Genomic DNA, 17,674 nt, shown 5'->3' on the forward strand with positions numbered 1-17,674 from the left:
GGATCTCGTTGACCCAGCCCTTCCCTCTGCAGCGTCGCCTTGTTGATAGTATTCTGTGTTTGGCTCAGGACAGTCTTCACTCTGTGGCTCCCACCCTCCCCTTTTCGGCTCTGCCTCCTGTCTCTGAGTAGCCTTGGCATCTGCTGCTGGTCACGCCCTGCCCTTGGCCTCTGCCTCACCCGCCAGGCTGTCATAAGCTTTTCTCAGAGTCCTGGCACTGTTTGACCCCTGGTTGGCCTCTGTGCCCGTCTCCTCACTGACGGCTCCTGGGAGGTGTCCTCCGCTCCTCTGTGATCACTCCACAGTAAGAGTGACACTCTGTTTACTGTGACCATGCACGCCCACATGCTGGTGCCTGAGAAAGTCTGCAGGGGCCATCACTGTGCCACAGGGCGTCCCAAAGAGTGTGCGTTCTTCGCTCTTATATCTGCTCTTCAGGCTAAACCCTTAATCTCCAGCACAGACCGTGGGTGTTCTTCTCCGCCACAGTTAAGCAGCTTTCAGTCCTCCAGGCTCCCGGCTCAACACACGGATTTCTGCAAGCAGGGAGCCAGTACTTCTGGCTCTGAGCTGACTCACCCTCTCCATCCCTATCAGCAGGGCAGGCCTCGTCTGAACCACACGGAGCCATGGGAGGGAGCAATGGGAAGAGGCCAGTGGCTGGTCTCAGGGATGCCCATGATATGTCCCACATCACTGATAACATCTGGAAATGAAGCATGTGGTCTAGTTTTCCCTAGGCAGAGTCACACACGCCATTCTCTCTAGCCTCCTCTGTGTTAGCACCCGTTGTGCTGGCCTTTGGTCATCAGCCTGTCTACTGCTCTCTCCCACTATGTAGCGAACTCCTACGCAGAGAGCGTGTCTCTTAATTACCTCACAACCCAGCATCCTCTACCATCATCATAATCCCAGCACCACTCACGATAGGAACGTCCGGGACTTTTCCTCTGTGGCCAAGGGTCGAGTTGATGCTAATGAGGCCAAGGTAATGGGTCTAGTCCATTTAGAGGTCACTTAGATTTGCCCAGGTCCATGGCCATGGGCTAAATTTTATTTCTGACCAACATCCAAGCACCACTCTAAGCACAGGTTGACCTTCACCACGAGTACAGAGTGACCAGCAGAAAACTCCAGACACCACCAGCTGACTCCTGATCCCTCCTTCAGATCTGACCCCAGTCACTTCCTGGTCTTTAACCTTAACTGTGGCCTGACACCTAAACCAGTCTAACAAGTGCACCCATCTCCGATTTCTTAGTGCCATATCCAGCTCCAGCCATAGCTTAAAGTCCTATCCCGGTTACAGATTAGGATGCTGGCACTTGTGCTGAAGGCCTTCCCTGGGCACAAGAGGAAACATTTGAGACCTAGGAAAAAATATAAAGGGTTTTCAGCCCACCGCTGGTGCAGCCCTTGAAAGGACTTTGCCTCTCAAGGGATGCATCAATAATAGCAACGCCTGGCATTCATCAGGTCTTAAATAAGTCTATTATGCTAAATTCCAAATGCATTAAACATTTTTAGGATAAAGGAGTTTTCTTGCACCCAGAAGCAATTTGCCATCAGGGTCTTATATAGTCATCTTTCCTACTGTGTGTAACACGACTGAATTAGAATTTGACCTACACATAGCATTTACTGTGCAAAACAAGGCCTACCAGGAAACACAGATTCGGGAGATGCACGGGGCCAAGCAGAATCAGCATTTGAGGGACAATTTATTTGAGTGGCTAAAGTGCTTCTGAACAATCAATTAAGCTATTCCTATCTCATGGGGTGCTAACCTCCATTTAAGGCTGAAAAAGAGGGCAACCTCTGTCAGCAATATTTAACAGTTTTAGTTGTAAAGTCTGTGATGAAGTTGATTCCAGCCTCTTAGGACTGGCTGGGTAATATTGAGGAAGTCTGGGATATTATAAATCTGTATCTTCTTTACACTCAGTTCAGTACTTATTAAATGATTTTCCACAGCAAGGATAGAGCTAAAACCTGTGTCTCTGTGGTGTTTTCTAGCTACTTGACATGGACCGTGAGTTAAATCGTGGCTAAAAGCAATTACTGTCACATGATGAATTGAGGCAATTTATTTATTACTTGAGAAACATCCTAGGTGATGTCACTTAGAAGAATGATGGAATCATCCTTCTCAAGTAGTCCATTATCAACCAGATCTAGTGATGGAGGCACATTCAGAGATGTGGGGGAGGTAGCCAGCAATTTTAAAAATTAGTCATCATGAGATCAAAGAAAGAGTATTGGAATTAAAGCAGAAAACAGTTGCCTAAACCTCAGTGAGACTTGTCTCCCTATAGAGCTGTACGGGATGCTTTGGTTGGTAAATAGCAAGAAAGGTGTTGTAGAGAAAGCCCGGAGATTAATAATAAAACCGAATGCAGTGTATTAAGGGCTTGGAGATGGTAGTTGATATACAAGGAAAGCGAAAAGGATGAGGGAGCTTAAGTTTAAAAGGTCAAGTGTAAATATCATTTGAGCAAAGTCTATATAATTTAGCCCATATAACAAGATTCACATGACATCTTCATCAATCCCTTAGGTATTAGAATATCATATGTTGCTGAGAGGGCATGAGGGGAGATAATCTTCAAGCAAAGCTGGTATAAAATGGAACTGCGTGATACAAACTGGGCAGAGACAGCCATAAATACAAGCACGTCTTAATCTGGCTGGTCAAGAGCAGAGTCCAGATCCCCTAAATACCAGTCTGCTTCTTTCTTCCAGGCACTCGAGGAAAGACAACCAGATTTCCCTGCTGAGCAATCTCACCCCCTATTTATTACAGTGGTGGCATAGTAGTATAATGGTTAAAAAGAATAAACTCTGTACCAGACTGCCAAGGTTCAAATCTCATCTCTACCACTTGCTACTAATAAAGACCTAGCCTCTTTGAGCCTCACTTTTCCCATTCTAAAGTAGCTGTATGATAGAATTTGCTTAATAAGGTTGTAGTGAGGTTTAAAAGAGATAGTATATGTGAAAGGTTTAATATGGCAACCTGGCTTGCAGTTCTGATGAACTCCCAATAAATGTTACCTCTCCGTTGTTAATAATATTACTGTTTCACATGTGGTCATGTGTCTTGACTCTTCTAGAGAGAGCCCAGTTTAATATCTGGCTGACCTGAAAGCCAGTCACAATGTCTCCATTTGGGCTTTGACTTTGCTCAAGTTAACACACAGTACTGAACATTCCTCACAATTTACAAGTCCGGACACCTCTCAAAAGTGGCAGCAAGATGAACCTAGCATCACTTGTTCATAGAAAGCCCAGCCGGCCCCTGGCGCATTTGGCTCACATCCATCTTTTGCTCTCCTCCTGCTATGCTATGACATACCGGTGTCCCCTGCAGGCTGTTTCTTGTGCCCCCTGTCAGCTGGCATCTGGGTTTCACCAATGGGAGACATGAATTGGAGGGCAAGAAGAAAGAGAAGCCTTTCCCACCATGGCCTCAGGCCTCTGCATGGCTCCAGTTCTCCAGGAGCTTTAGGTTGCTCCCACCTCTAATGCTCCCACCACTGCCCTTTATCTGTACAGTCTGGGCTAGGTAATGACGGCTGCTGCTACTCCCCGGGTTGCCTCACCATCCTCTTCTGATCCCCGTGTACCAATTCTCTAGTAAATTTGCTCCAGTTTACGTGTGCGGAGCCGTTTCCCTTTTCCTAGTTGGATGCGGACCGACTCAGAGCCTGTGCTGGTTTCTAGCGATTATTCCCTCCTTTAGTAAATCGTAATGAAAAAAAAAAAACCTCATTTAATCATCCAGTCTATATATTTTTCCTTGTATCAACATCACACTTACTCATGTAAAATATCTGGAATCCACATTTTTCCATTAAAAAAAAAAAAGTCCGCCACAGCATTTGTTTCTCCCCAGGCTTCTCGCACCCCTCCTGTTCGCTACAATTTCAATCCTCAAAGACTGCCAAAGTAGTTCATGATCACGATTACAAATGCTCTCTATGCCTTGGGATGCAATTTGTAAAGTCTGGAGGCTTTAATCTAATGAAGTATCCAGATGCTTTCCTACCAGCATTTTTTTTTTTTCCTATCTGGACTTCAGTTCTAGCTTAAAAATAGCTACTATTCTGAGAATTTGCTTCCAGCAAAATCAAGAAGGGATATGGTGCGTACCTGACTTTAGAAGAGCCGGAGAGTTGCCCAGCTTTCTCATCTTTTCCCTGTTGCTTCCTCTTGGCAAAACCTCCCATAATCAGAGATGCCTGCAATGCTTAAAACTTTCACTGGCATAGAGGTAGCAGCTCAGAGGCAGGGTTTTAAAGATTCTCTTTACTGGGTGCCAGATGCATGCAACACCAAAGTAAAGGCAGAGAAAGTCTTCAACAAAAGAAGTCATTAAGTAGATGGGGTGAACTGCCAGCGTGGTAAGATTTGGGGAGAATATGCCTTTGGATAGCTAAGAGACGACTGTGTACTTTAAAGACTTAAGCTTTTAAGAATTGTGTCCCTGGGAGCCGGCTTCTTTTCCTTACCATCAGCAATGATCACCAGCATGGGTTATGCATCCACTGGGACTTACTTGGTTTTATCAATTGCAATTAGATGTTCTTTATCTGCAACCTCTATTTTTGCTCCATGTCTTCACAGGGGACATTCTCTGAAGTAGAGCTGTAGAATTGGGCCTGTAGCCAGTGAGAGCACTTTGAAAATGAATCATTAATCCGTTGTTGCCAAATTATGTTATTGCTCCCATTAAGTCGTCCAGAAGTAAGCCTGATGCAGGTCTTGCCTAGAGTGGGAAAGTTAAGCGAATCTCTCTGGGGGCTCTGCCTGCCTTCTTCCTAAGAATTGGATGAACTCAGGTATCAGATCACAAAGAAACACCTACTGTGCACGGACAGTTTATAGACACACAAAAAAACCCTGCTATGTCACTCTGGAACCAGTTCCAAGGTCATGCCATCATTATGCCACTTGTGTGAGCGGTTCCTTAGAGTTTATTAAGCATTTTTACCTTGGTTATTACATTTGATCCTTAGAAAATCCCTGTGAACTTGCCGTTTACTCCCTATTTCACAAATGAGGATATCAAATCACATTGCAGTTAACAGCTTTGATCAAGGTCACACAACAAGTTAGTGATGGAATCCAGATAAAAGCTTATGGATTTCTGATTTTAAAACCCATTGCTTCTGACCGATCTCATAAAACCATAGCATCTCAACCTTAGAAGGGGTACTAGAGGTCATATAGTCTCTTCTGGCTTGATGGGGAGCTGGCTGAGTGCCCAGACAGTGCCTTTCGTTGTTGGTGACCCGTTTTCCTGTTTTTGTGGGTAACTTGAGGGTTGGGGGAGTAGGCCCCATGGAAATCCCATGGCTCTGTGAATGACAGAGGGATTGTCTCTCACCGAGAGCATGGGCGTCAAAGGAATCAAGGGATGTTGGGCTGAGGTGGGAGGTGGGATCAACAGCAGAGACGAAAGGTCAGCATCCCATGCAAGTGAGATATTGAGGGCTTAGTTAGACATCCAGGAATCCCAGGAAAATAAGGCCAGGTGGAGACAGAGTAGGCTGGTGAAGGGAGGGGACTTGGGGACCAGGGCTGCTTTTATGCTCCTGTCTACATCATAAGGCCACGCTGAAAAGGACTGGGCTGTGCCTCAGCTGGATAGTACTTTCACATAAAAAATTTTCCTTATATTGGCTGCAAATTTACCCATCACTTCTACCCATTGGTATTGGCTCTAATTTTTTAAATTGAATGGACCAAATCTACCTCATCTTTTGCAATGGTCCTTCACCTTTCTGAAGGCAAGAGTTGTTTCATCTGAATCTTCTTTAAGCTGAAAAATCTTGATTCTGGCTTCAATGCCTCCAAAGTCAATGATCTCTGGATTTTAATGTGCACCTGGATCACCCGGAAACCTTGTTAAAATGCCAATTCAATACATCTGGGGTGGGGCCTGAGATTCTGCATCCATAATAAATTCTCAGGTGATGCCGATGCTTCTGATTATTGGACCACACTTTGAGTGGCAAGGCTCTTGGACTGCCTTCACCCTGAAAGTACCTATCAGAGGGTGGGGTTTACAATTGGACATGCCTCATCAGTGTGGCCTGTCTAATGCAGTGCAGAGCCAAGCGGCATTCCCCGTTGGGTCTCAGGAGTCCTTAGTTAATACAAACAGGGATGGTTATTTGGTAGCATAGAAGGAGGCAATAGAGGAACCGAATATGGTGACTGGATCCTATGTATGGAGTGAATACTGAGAGAGGGGAGCAGACTTCAAGAGACCAAGAGCCATGCTTTGGGCACTAGGTTTCCGTGTTCAAGAGTGGACAGGTAGTACACTGAAAGCCAGATGTGGATTTTGAGCTGGAGCTAGGAGGGGACTAGATTTTATGCCACGATAGCAGTTGGGGAAAGAGTCAAAGGCAGGGGGCATTAACTGCTGCCTCGAGAAAACCTGCTCAGGCTTCAGGATTGCTCAAAGCTCGAAGAGCACAGCTGATTGGGATATAAGGTTGGGCATGTGGCCTCAGGTTGGAGGCAGTAGCCTTCTGTTGGGACAGGCTGAGTTCACAAGATTGTTTCTGATGACTACATCACATATGGGACTCCAGTAGACCCTTGAAGCCACTCCACTTGGATAAGTCTACCACCTGGTATCTAGTTGCCAATTCCGATTTACTCAGACTCTTCTCAGATGAGCTCTCGATGGAGAGCAGAGATGGAGAGGATATGTTCAAGTCCCACCCCTTCTCTCAGTTCTTGGACCCCCAGTTCCTGTTTAGTAGACAGAAGTCACCCAGGGCCAGAGGCAGAGCTTTTTAGGGGCTGGTGACTGATACTAAGTTGACGCTCATGAAAAGGGTGGGCTTGGGGTGTAAGTAGTACAGCTACCATATTACCGAATGGTTTCCAGTTCCACCTCTCTGAAGAGTTCCCGTGGATTTCAGGCCAGTGAGTCAGATGGCTAACCTTCTGTGTGGATCCAGTGCTGGCATTTCTTTGACTAAAATTTGATCTAGGACAGTCCACTGTAGTGATCAGGGGCGAGCCTTGCACACAGAATTCCGGCTCTGAAACTCACTAGTTATATAGCCTTGGACAAGTCACTTCACCCTTCTGTGAACTTTTCTTATCTATATAGAAGGGAAAATAAAACTAGCACCTTCTGTATCGAGTTTTATGATTAAGTAACTTTAAAATAAGAAAATTGTTTAACACATTGCTTGGCACCTAGTAATGAACCTAGTAATGAATTGTTACATTTAAGCTAACTTTTCGGAAAGCAGTAGCGACTGAGCTTCTGTTTGATGAGGAGCTCCGTGCCCGCCTGAAGCAGCCGATTGCACTACTAGGAGCCCCCATCATTAGCCAACCCTGATGTGCTTCCCTAAGTCTTATCACCGGTTCTCACCTGCTCTATTGAGCACTTATGATGTGAGCCCCATGGACACACTCCTGACTCTGCAACAAGAGCAGGACTGGCTTATCCTCTGTCTGTATCCATCTTATTTTCCCCTCAGATATAGAAGCCACATGTGAAACCTGCCCGGCCTTTGTTCCCAGAGCCATTTCCTCTATACTTGTAATACCATTGAAAACCGTCAACACACTTCCTTCATGAATAGAAGCACAAATCCCCAGCAGCTAGAGAAAATACACTTAAAAGGATGCTGAAATGGAAGCTGGATTTGCTATGGCCCAGGGTGTGTTCAGGTCCCTGTATCTAGAGTCTAGTTGGACCAGCCAAGGATGGCTTCTAATAACTTCACTGTACAGAGTCTGTGATTTCAGCTCTTTGCTTGTTGGCTAAACTCATTGAATTTATTTAAACTACTGGGTTGTGACCTTTCAGATGGCCTCTGCGAATGTCTTGGATGCTCCTCCATGACTCTCAAGTATGTTCTATTGATGGTTCATGGTCACCTGTGAAAGTGCTTCTTTATAGAAACATCTTGGAATTTATTTGAGAAAGACTTTCAGATATTCCTCCAAACTCTCCACTTTCCTCTGGGGATGGAGATATGACACAATTGATTACTCTTCAAACACTCTCTTCTCTTGGCTCGGGGACACGATACTCTCTTACAGTTTTTCTTAGTTTTCTTTCTGGCCGTTCTTTCTCTGTCTCTTATGCAAGCCTCCTCTACCCACTCACTAAACACTGCAGACCCTCAAGTCTCTATCTAAGCCTGCTTCTCCTTTCACTCTTTATTTTGATGACTTCATCAACCCCCATATTTCAAGTACCATCTATATGCATATGACTCACACATTTCTTACCTCCAGCTCAGACTTCTTTTTGGAGCTCCAAACCTGAATTATTAACTGCCTGCTTTTCTAGAATATCTCTCAAGCTTAAATTCCACCAAATACACACGGTTTCCCTTTAAAGCTATTCTTTTCAATTGTTTCTTGAACCCATAAAGAACACCATCATCCACCTTTTTATGAAAACCAAAGACTTGTGATCCTCCTCAACAGTTCTCTCTCCCTTTATCTCCATTTCCAATCTATCAACAGGTTTCATTTAAATCTATTTCAGGTAATTATCTCTTTTATTGCACTTTTCTGTCTCCGCTGCCGTTACCTGAGTCCAGTTGTCACCTCCCACCTGCATGCCTGAAAATTAATCTCTCCAACCCACCGCGGCTCCACAGTGAAGCTGGAACGATGTGTTGGACATACAAATCTGACCACTTCGTTGCTCCATGAACAAGAATTCAATGGCTTTCTATGATTCTTGGGGTAAAGAATGAAAATTCTGATTGTGGCCTGTCCTGTCCTCGGTAGACTGGCCCCTGCCGCCCTCTCTGGCTTCTCACTCACCATGCTCTCCCCGCTCTCTCGCCCTCGTCACGCGACATTTCTTCCATATCTTGAATGCACCAGGCTCCTTGCCCCGTCGCACAGCCTCAGCCAGTGCTGGTTTTTCTGCTGCTCCCATGTGATCTTCTTATGCTCTCTTTGCCTAGGTATAGCCTGTCCTCCTTTGGAGCTCGCGCCGCTGGCCACTTCCTCCCCAACGTGATTTATTTCCCTAGTATGCACTTTCCAAGGGTCATGTACCTCTCAGTTCTGATTCGTAACAGAGTCGCAAGCTTGCTATGATTCTTGGTTCATGAATCCTGTCTCCTGAGCCCCAGCCACCACTAATTGTTCTTTGAGAGCAGGAACTGCGCCTGCGTTGCTCACCACTGTCTCACCAGTGTCTGCATTTAGTGGGTGCTTCTGATTATTTATTGAAGGAATGAAGTATGTGAATCTCATTAGACCAAGCTAGTAACAGTGTTTCTGGGGTATTGGGATCTTCTCCAGGGTTTCTTTGCCCTTGGATTCCCAGTCTTTGCACCAGGATCTCATAGTGGGCCCTAGGTAAAGTTTAACTTCACCTATGAGAGAATGCTACAGAGCCAACACTTTCTATGAATCCAAATAAAAAGACTATGACACTATTAAAGAAACCATAGTCTGAGGTGCTCAGCCTCCTTTGTGCTTGAACATGTCATATAGACTAGGCATAGCTCAGAAATCCTGTCTTTAAGCTGGGCAAGGGGAGCTACATGGGGGTTACCCAGCCCCCACTCTGGAATGCAAGCCCAATTCTACCAAAAGGGCAGTTGACTGACTCCCCCAGGAATTCTCTAAGCTATAGATAGAAAGAGCCTGCTCAACCTTGGGATTCAATGCTCTAGTTTTGCCTTTAGCTGGTGAGGGAAACTGAGTAAAACCTCTCATCCGTAAGTCCTTCCAAAAGAAGGATCTCTGACCCCACTAACAGCACAGTTTAGCACATAGCACGTCAGTGCTCAGTAGCAAATTAATGAATGAAGCAAATAACTATGGTTCACTTGCCTTTATGTCATTCTGTAATCATCTGTCATTCAATAATCACCAACGATTATGAGTAAAGAGGCCTGTGCTAGACTCTGGCATTAGGGAGATAGATAGGAAGTGCTCTCTGTTCTTGAAGACTTGCCATTCTCCCTGGGGAGACTTGACTAAGTAAACCCAGCTTGCCTAAGTTACAAGAGAGTCTGGGGAAGGTGCTCTGGTAAAGGAAACACGGGACTGAGCTGAGGAAATCGGAATCATAGCTTACGGGCATTAGTGTTCCTTCGACTCAGCTGAGTCCTGTAAACACATGGCTGAAAAGGAGAAACTTGATTTGGTTCCACGAGAACAAATGTGTGTGGGCAGCGATGTCATCCCTTCGGCTAAACATTGAACAATGCGAACATTAAGGGAACACCCATTATGAGGTAGGCTCTGGGCTCACATCAAGAAACAAAGATAAAGGAGGCATAAACTCACCCCTGAGAAGCGTTAGACCCCTAGAAGAGACGGATAGGGAACAAATAACAAATAATATCAGTACCTCGAGGTGTGTGCAAAGTGTCATGGGGAGTTATCGGAATTTTAGAGAATAGAGAGCATCTCTCCCAGGGGCACAGGCAACCAGAGAAGATAGAATCACCGATAAAGGATGCGTTGGTGCTAATGTGGCAGTAAAGTAGGGATGGGTCCGGAAGACGATTCTTTGGATTTGAGCTGCCTCATACCATCATGGAACCATTGGGAATATTAAGAGCAGGAATTCGCTCGGGGTGCTGGACCGCTCTCTATAAGTGTTCACACAGGTGTCCAGGGTGAGTTGCCTCTGATCCCTGGCACTTTGCATGAAGAGGCCAAGCTTAGCGTTCTCTGGCTGCTTACTTTTGCTATGACATTACCAGGACCATTGTTGTGGGGCAGGGGACCAAGGGACTGGGGGGCTTGCAAGTTGAATCCAAAATTTCTGACTATTGAGGCCTAGACTTTAGGGTCAGAAAACCTGTAGAACCCTGGCCCTGACCTTTATCAGCCATGTGACCTTTTGTAAGTTCCCTCGGTTTTCTCATCTATAAAATGGGAAAATCGTTTCTACTTTTTGGAATGTTTCTAAGAACTGACCAAGACAGAGGCATGAAATGGCCCAGCACAGAGATGAGGATAGAGTAAGTGCCCAGTTCCCTGCCTTCCTCTACCTGGAACTGAGTTAGTAAGTTAGCATTTGTCAGTGTGTTAAATTAAAAAAAAAAAAAAAAAAAAAGAGTTAGTTAGATATGTGTTTTTTAAACCGAAGGCAATTTCCTGTTAACACACTAAATTTCTAACCCACCATTTGTTTCATGTAAGGCACAAAACAAACTCTTTATGTTTTTATCTCTTAAAATCAAGGGGTCAAATATATGATCACAGAAAGAAACTAGACTTTGGGTGGTGAGCACACAATAGAATATACAGATGTCATGTTATCAAGTTGTACACCTGAAATTTACATAATGCTATTAACCAATGTTATCCCAATAAATTTGACTTCAAAAATCCAGTGGTTTTAATTGTATTACCTTAACGTAAAGCTGTTTTTTCACTATTTACCTGAAAGAATAAAGTAGGATTTAGAATAATTTCATGAACCCAAGAATTTAACTGTAACTCCATGGTTTGACCCTGGGTGTAAAGCAACATGAGGGATAAAATCCTCTGTTGATCACAGTGGAGGATAAGATGCCCCAACACAGCTGTTGTGTAACCTTGGGCACCTCAACTTCTCTGAATCTCCATTTCTTCATATGCAAAAAGGAGGTAATCATAATCCCAACCTCACAGAGATTAATCCTCAAAGCAACTAAATGAGACAATATGTGTAATACCCTTAGCGCAGTGCCTGGCACATAATTAGCACTCGGTAAATATAAGCTGTTGTCATTATGGTTATAGTCTAGTGACGTGTGTGAGCCTTTTCAACATCTTTCTCCTTCCCTTTCCCCGCCAAGGTGCCTCCACCCAGAATTCTAACACCGTGGAGCCAGAGAAGCAGGTGGACAACACTGTGAAGATGGCCGGAGTGATCGCTGGCCTCCTCATGTTCATTATCATTCTCCTGGGTGTGATGCTCACCATCAAAAGGAGGTGAGTCTGGGTTGCTGGCCTGCAGACCCTGCCGACCCCAGGTGGCCCCAACTCTGCCACATGGTCAGATCCTTTCTCTCTTGGTCCCGGGCAAGGACTGACTGATATGATTGTGGAGGTCTTGAAGTACTCGGGCCAGTTGTGGCTCATTGTGTTGGTGACTAAAGTGTATGTGCTGCTTGCTTGGTGAGTGGTGCCGAGGTGGTCAGTTTCGTGTGGGGCTAGTGATTCTTATTGTTGGACCACCTCAATGTGCCGTGGGATTCCTTGTATCATGAAATGAGTCTTCTAAGATTTAACTGCTCTGTGGGATTGGTCATGTTATTGAGATAACTGGGGAGCTCCGAGAACACAGATAAGCCCAGAAATATGGATGCAGGCAAGTCGTGCTTCATCCTTCACACTACACTGACGACTTCTGTTTATCAGACACTCACAGGACTTGGGAATAAAACAAGGAAGTTGCAGAGAGGGAAAGGCAATATCCACGAGGGAAAGCTGATGAACATCAACTGTCACTGTCCCTACAGTGCACCCTGGTCATTCCCCTAAAAAGAGAGTAATACTGCCCATCTCTGCTTAGCCCCTGGACTGGCACCAGGTTGGGATGCCTACCTCTCACTTCCACATCTTCTCAGTTTCAATGCCATGGTCCCAACCTTGGTCTCCACTTTCCCATTCCCCCAATAGGCCAGAGCAAACAGAACATTTATCTACATCACAGTAAGTAATATGTGCTGTGATGTTCCCTGCCATCAATTTAAAGAGACTTTCACGTTATTAAACAAATTACTTGACACTTCAGCCTGAAGCTCTGGGTTTGATTACTCACAGAATTCAGGGCAAGCTCAATAACAGGGACCAGGGACTTGTTTCCATCTGTAGAAAAAAAAAATAAGCTCATCGAATTTTTTTCCCACCAAAAGAAATGTACAGAATGCCCCAAAGACAAAGTTCATCTTTTACCTAAGGAGTCACATGAATATAAAGGCAGAAAGTTCAAAAAATTAATTACGATGTCCCCATTTCCAGCCATCAGAGAGTCAGAAATACTAGTGTTCACACTATACCTGTAGTCAGCCTTCTGTTAGCCATTTTGGTATCAGAAAGTCCCTGTGTCTCTCATGATTCTGTTCTGAATCAGTAAGTCTCCTCTCTGGCCAAGATATCTTGTTGGTAGGGCCTTGTCCTTTCTTGACATCTTTTGTCTAATGGGATCATTCCTTTCCCCAGGCTCCCAGCAGAATGAAGAGTTAAGGTTCTCATCCAGCTACTGATTTTCTAGTTAGAGAGGCTGGGGGAGAGGGATGGTACTATGTTAATATTGGGGACCAAGAACCCCAAAGGGTTAAGGACAGCACTACATTGTCATATCATCACTGTCATCAATAAAATGTGGCCATATTGAACGTCTCAGTGACAAGTCAGCTGCTATTAGATGAAGTTGAACATAAGGTTTGATTTCTCTGGGGGCAGTAAGACATTGCACATATAAGGTTATTGTCATGCTTCTTAGAGTGACAGACACATTGGAGGCAGAGGTGAGTTTTGGATTGTCTACCTGAAAAAGAGTAACCAATTTAATAGAACTGCATTCCTTTCTGATAGACCTGAAATGTTCTCATTCTTTGCCACTGATTTGGAAGTCAGATATGCTCTTCCAATTTTGCTCTTTCTAAAGCCTGACTTAACCCACGTCACCATCGTCTGTGAGCTTGTGAAGAAAATTCGCTTCCTTCTCAACAGCTATTTCTGAAATGTGTGACTCTCTGGGAGGGAGGAAAGGACTTTCTGTTTCCAGGGTGGAAGCAAGTATAAACTGAGTTCTTTGTGTGGTTTTAAAATCTTCTGTGTATCTTTATCTTTCATCTCTATCAAAGTTATCCATCAGACCTAACCAACAGGCATCACGTGATCACCATTTTTCCCCAACAGGCAAAATTCAGGTGTTGTAGCAGTGGGCAGAAGTTGGGAATTTGCTGATCAGCATTTGCATATATAGTATCTTTTGGAGAAAATACAACATTTTGCTGAACTACTTGATAGTAATAATGGACTGATGGGTAAAGGGGAAGGAAAAGGGAAAAGAAAAAAAAGGAGAGAAGAAAGATAAAGGGGGAGAAAAAAATGAAACTAAGCATAACCCTGTACTCCTACTGACCTATAGTGTTTTCTCATGTCTAGAGATGCCCAAAGGCCAGTGAAGTGTTTAGTGGGCTCCTTTGCCTCTTATGGGGAAAACTTCCTTGGCTGACTCTGTCACTAACTTACTGCTGGCCAGAACACTGTCCACAGCTACCTAAAAGAAAGTGATATTAAAGAAACCCTCCCAAAATTATGCAAATCATCACAACGCAGGATCCCAGCGTCAGCATCTCTTCGGTCCCATCAGAATGCACAGTTAGTTCCTGGATCCAGGAGCTCTCAGAAGCTGAGCACCAGGTATATCTCCTCCCCTGGCTTGAGCTGGGCCTTCTCCCTAACCTCCATGGACACAGGCATGGTTTTCTCTGCTCCCAGAGGATCCAACTGGTTCAAAGTCTTCATAAAACTATGACCAAATGTTCCCAAAATAAATTAACATGTCCTCCTTAGCTTCTTACCCTGAAGCGTTCATTGTCACTGGCCTTAGAGTGTTCTTGTCACTCTCCAAAGAGTTTTTCTTTTACTGTTAAGGATTTTCTTTTGTGATACTGAACTAGAAAGAGGGCAGAGAATGGGCTAGAGGTACCGAGGACCGAGAGAAGCAAATCAATTTGCATTCATAAGATAAGGGAAGAAAAAGAGATGAGAGAAGAGAGAGGGAGGAAAAAAAAATTAACAGATCCTGAAGGGATGTTTTGTTGTTGTCGCTTGGTTGTTTTGTAATGGGTGGGGAGAGGTTGAGAAATGAAAGGTTACAGAAAGGGATGTGAGAAGCTGGTGGGTGATACAAACAGGACTTGCTTACAGTTCACAAAAAGATGCAAGTTCCACTTTAGAATTCTTTATGTAGTACTTCTGGCTGTCTGCACTGGGCTTCTTAGAATGTGGGATCATACAGAATCGGGGCTGCATAGAGATAACACAGGATGAGCGTCTCCGTGAAGATGAGTGCCTGGGTCTATGGGCTACATGGATAGGCAGATGGATAGATTGTTATGTGGGTAGATGAACGGATGGATGGATGGGTGGATTTACAAGCTGGGTGGATGGGTAGATAGTCAAATGGGTGGTTAAATGGAGAACTTAGTCCTGTTTAAATAGTACGTAAGAAGAAAGGGAAGATGTGTCTCACGTCAATCTTGTCAGCCAGCTGAAAAGAAGATTCTGCAGTATGTGATTTATTAATTTTAGGGTTTAGTGATTTTTTTTCCTAAGCACAGCTGTCTTCCTCCTCAGGATTTTTGATCTCAGGCAATCTGTTACCAGCAATACCACTGTATCTTTGTAAATTTAGACCTTCAGTAAACCTTCTTCAAGCCTTAGAGAAAACACATGTGTATACTGTGTTTTATCATAGAATAAAGAACTATAACCCTTGCCCTGAAAGACTTTGTAATTTAATTGGGGAAAGGTACTCGATTAATAAAAGCTTGTCAGTTGCTTTGAAGCTGCATCTGGATAGCAGCTGGATTTTGGTGACAAACAGGATAACTCAGAGAAGCTACCTGGAAGTGATGGTTTGAAGATTAAGGAAACACGTTGTCATAAGGAGGTCGCCCAGGCAGAGGTAAATTCTGAAGGTTGAGAGCAGAAAAGTCAGAGGGTCTAGAATGCAGAGTGCAGCCTAGGGCTGCTGACAGTCAGGAAATCCTGGCTCGAGATGGAGATCTTGTAGTTGATCCAAAACACACAAAACCTTAAACCTAGTGAAGAGTGACCTCTCCGAGCCTCAGATCCCTCAAGTAAAAATGAGAATAATGCCTGCTTTGTGGGGTTACGGATGGATTAAAATAGATAAGCATTGTGCTGTCTCAATGCCTGACTCACAGTACTGTTCAACACTCATCCATTTCCTTCCTTCCTTCCCCAAGGTAGCACGAGCTAGTGGTCAAGAACATGAGCTTCAGAGCCCAGTTGCTATCAAATACAGTTACTAAGTGATCTTAGCCAAGACACTTAATTTTCTTTGCCTCTGTTTCCTCATCTGTGAAGTTGGGGTGATAATAATACCTACGTATCCGGGCGGTTGTGAGAAATACATGAACTAATGCATGGTAAGAGTTGAGAACACTGCCTAACTATGTAAATATTTATTCTTATTTTATTATTATTTTAACATTTCTAAAGAGGTGAACACTTGGTTCCTGGTCACTAGAGTAAAAATGCAGTAAACCTTATATCTGAGAATTAGGTGGGGACTTATCTTCCCTTTATTGAGCCCTATTATATATTTTAGTTATTTAGATTAATATATTCTAATATTAAGTTAGATTTATATAATTTACTCTAATACTTTATATCTTATATATAATTTGAATATAATTTAGATTAATATAATCTAGTGTTAATACCCACAGTGACTCTTGGAAATAGGTAATTACTGCCCCCAAACTTGAGAAGGAGAAACTGAGACTCAAGATATTTAGTGATTTGCTCAAGGTCATCAGTTAGCAAACAGTAGTCCTAGGATGCTAAGGTATACCATATTTTCATTCTTAGAGCTGTTTAAGCTCACAGTTATTTGTGCTGTTAACTCTCTACATTGATGAGGAAACAAAGGTCCAGGAGAAAGAATCAACTTACCCAAAGGTGTCACAGTGAGCAAGTCAAAGAGCTGGAATCAGAACACTGGCCTCTTGAATCTCAGCCCAGTATTCTTGACAATATGGAGAATACATGCATCTTCATTAAATGGAGCTCGAGCTCCCTGTCCTCGAAGAATCACATTTCCAGGCACTGGACCACAGAGCCAGCAATGACAGCAACGAATGGTCTCCTTATAGTGCTGATCTGTAGGGTTGGTGAAGGGGATTTGATGACTTCCTTGGGCTCTTCCCACTCCCATGCATCACAGTCAAGAGTTCTTCACCCTTTTATCATCCAGGGCCACTCTTCATTTGGCCCAAGATATTGACCAGTTTTATGATATTAACCAGATCTTGCTGCACTGTGGCTCGTTTTCCCTAGCTCAGTCTCCCAAAGAGGCATGGGACTTCCTTTCTGTCATGGCTTCTTGGCTTTCAAAGTCACTTTCCTTCTGAAGCGAAAAAGTTGGACTCTCCTGATAAATGAGAGGAAGCTTAGAAGTGGCCCTGCCGTGGGGGCTTTGGCCAGTACCTACTTGAGAGGGGGAAATTTGAGGCTCTGAGGGTATGTTCCCACTTTGCAGATATAATTACCACATCTTCCTGTGCCAAGCAAACTGGATAACGTTTGCAATTTACTAAATAACTCGAGGGAAGGAACTATTCTTGCCTTCTCAGATGGATATTTGGAAACCTGATTTACTCAGTAATTTTTCTCAATCTACAAATGCATCAGTTAGTGTCAGTATAACTAAGTCTGTAAAATAAAAGCATTCCTACTTATTTTCATACCAAACATGAAAAGTTATTACTCAGGGAAAATCATGAAATTATTTGAGTTGTTTATTGTTCAGAAACCAAGAGCTAGAAGGGACATCAGAAAGAGATTGCAGGCAATTATTTTTTCAAGCTTTCTTTTGGAGAGTGGAATTCTTAGTCGTGTGAAATCTTAAATGAAACTCCAAATATAAAATAGATAAAAATGGAGGAACTCTGAC

The 17,674-nt window shown here is 43.8% G+C and overlaps 1 protein-coding gene across 18 annotated transcripts in view; it reads left to right on the forward strand.

The window, feature by feature from the left end:
* PTPRT (protein tyrosine phosphatase receptor type T) overlaps positions 1-17,674 on the forward strand; it is a 918,720-nt gene that overhangs the window by 764,391 nt on the left and 136,655 nt on the right. For all 18 annotated transcript variants that reach the window (XM_016155891.2, XM_016155890.2, XM_016155892.2 and 15 more), the window contains one exon: positions 11,811-11,946. In XM_016155891.2, the coding sequence (XP_016011377.1) occupies positions 11,811-11,946 (136 nt within the window). The remainder of the gene's footprint in view (positions 1-11,810; positions 11,947-17,674) is intronic.

This window comes from Rousettus aegyptiacus, unplaced genomic scaffold (genome assembly GCF_014176215.1).
Source record: "Rousettus aegyptiacus isolate mRouAeg1 unplaced genomic scaffold, mRouAeg1.p scaffold_m13_p_12, whole genome shotgun sequence".
In the NCBI taxonomy this organism is placed as follows: domain Eukaryota; kingdom Metazoa; phylum Chordata; class Mammalia; order Chiroptera; family Pteropodidae; genus Rousettus; species Rousettus aegyptiacus.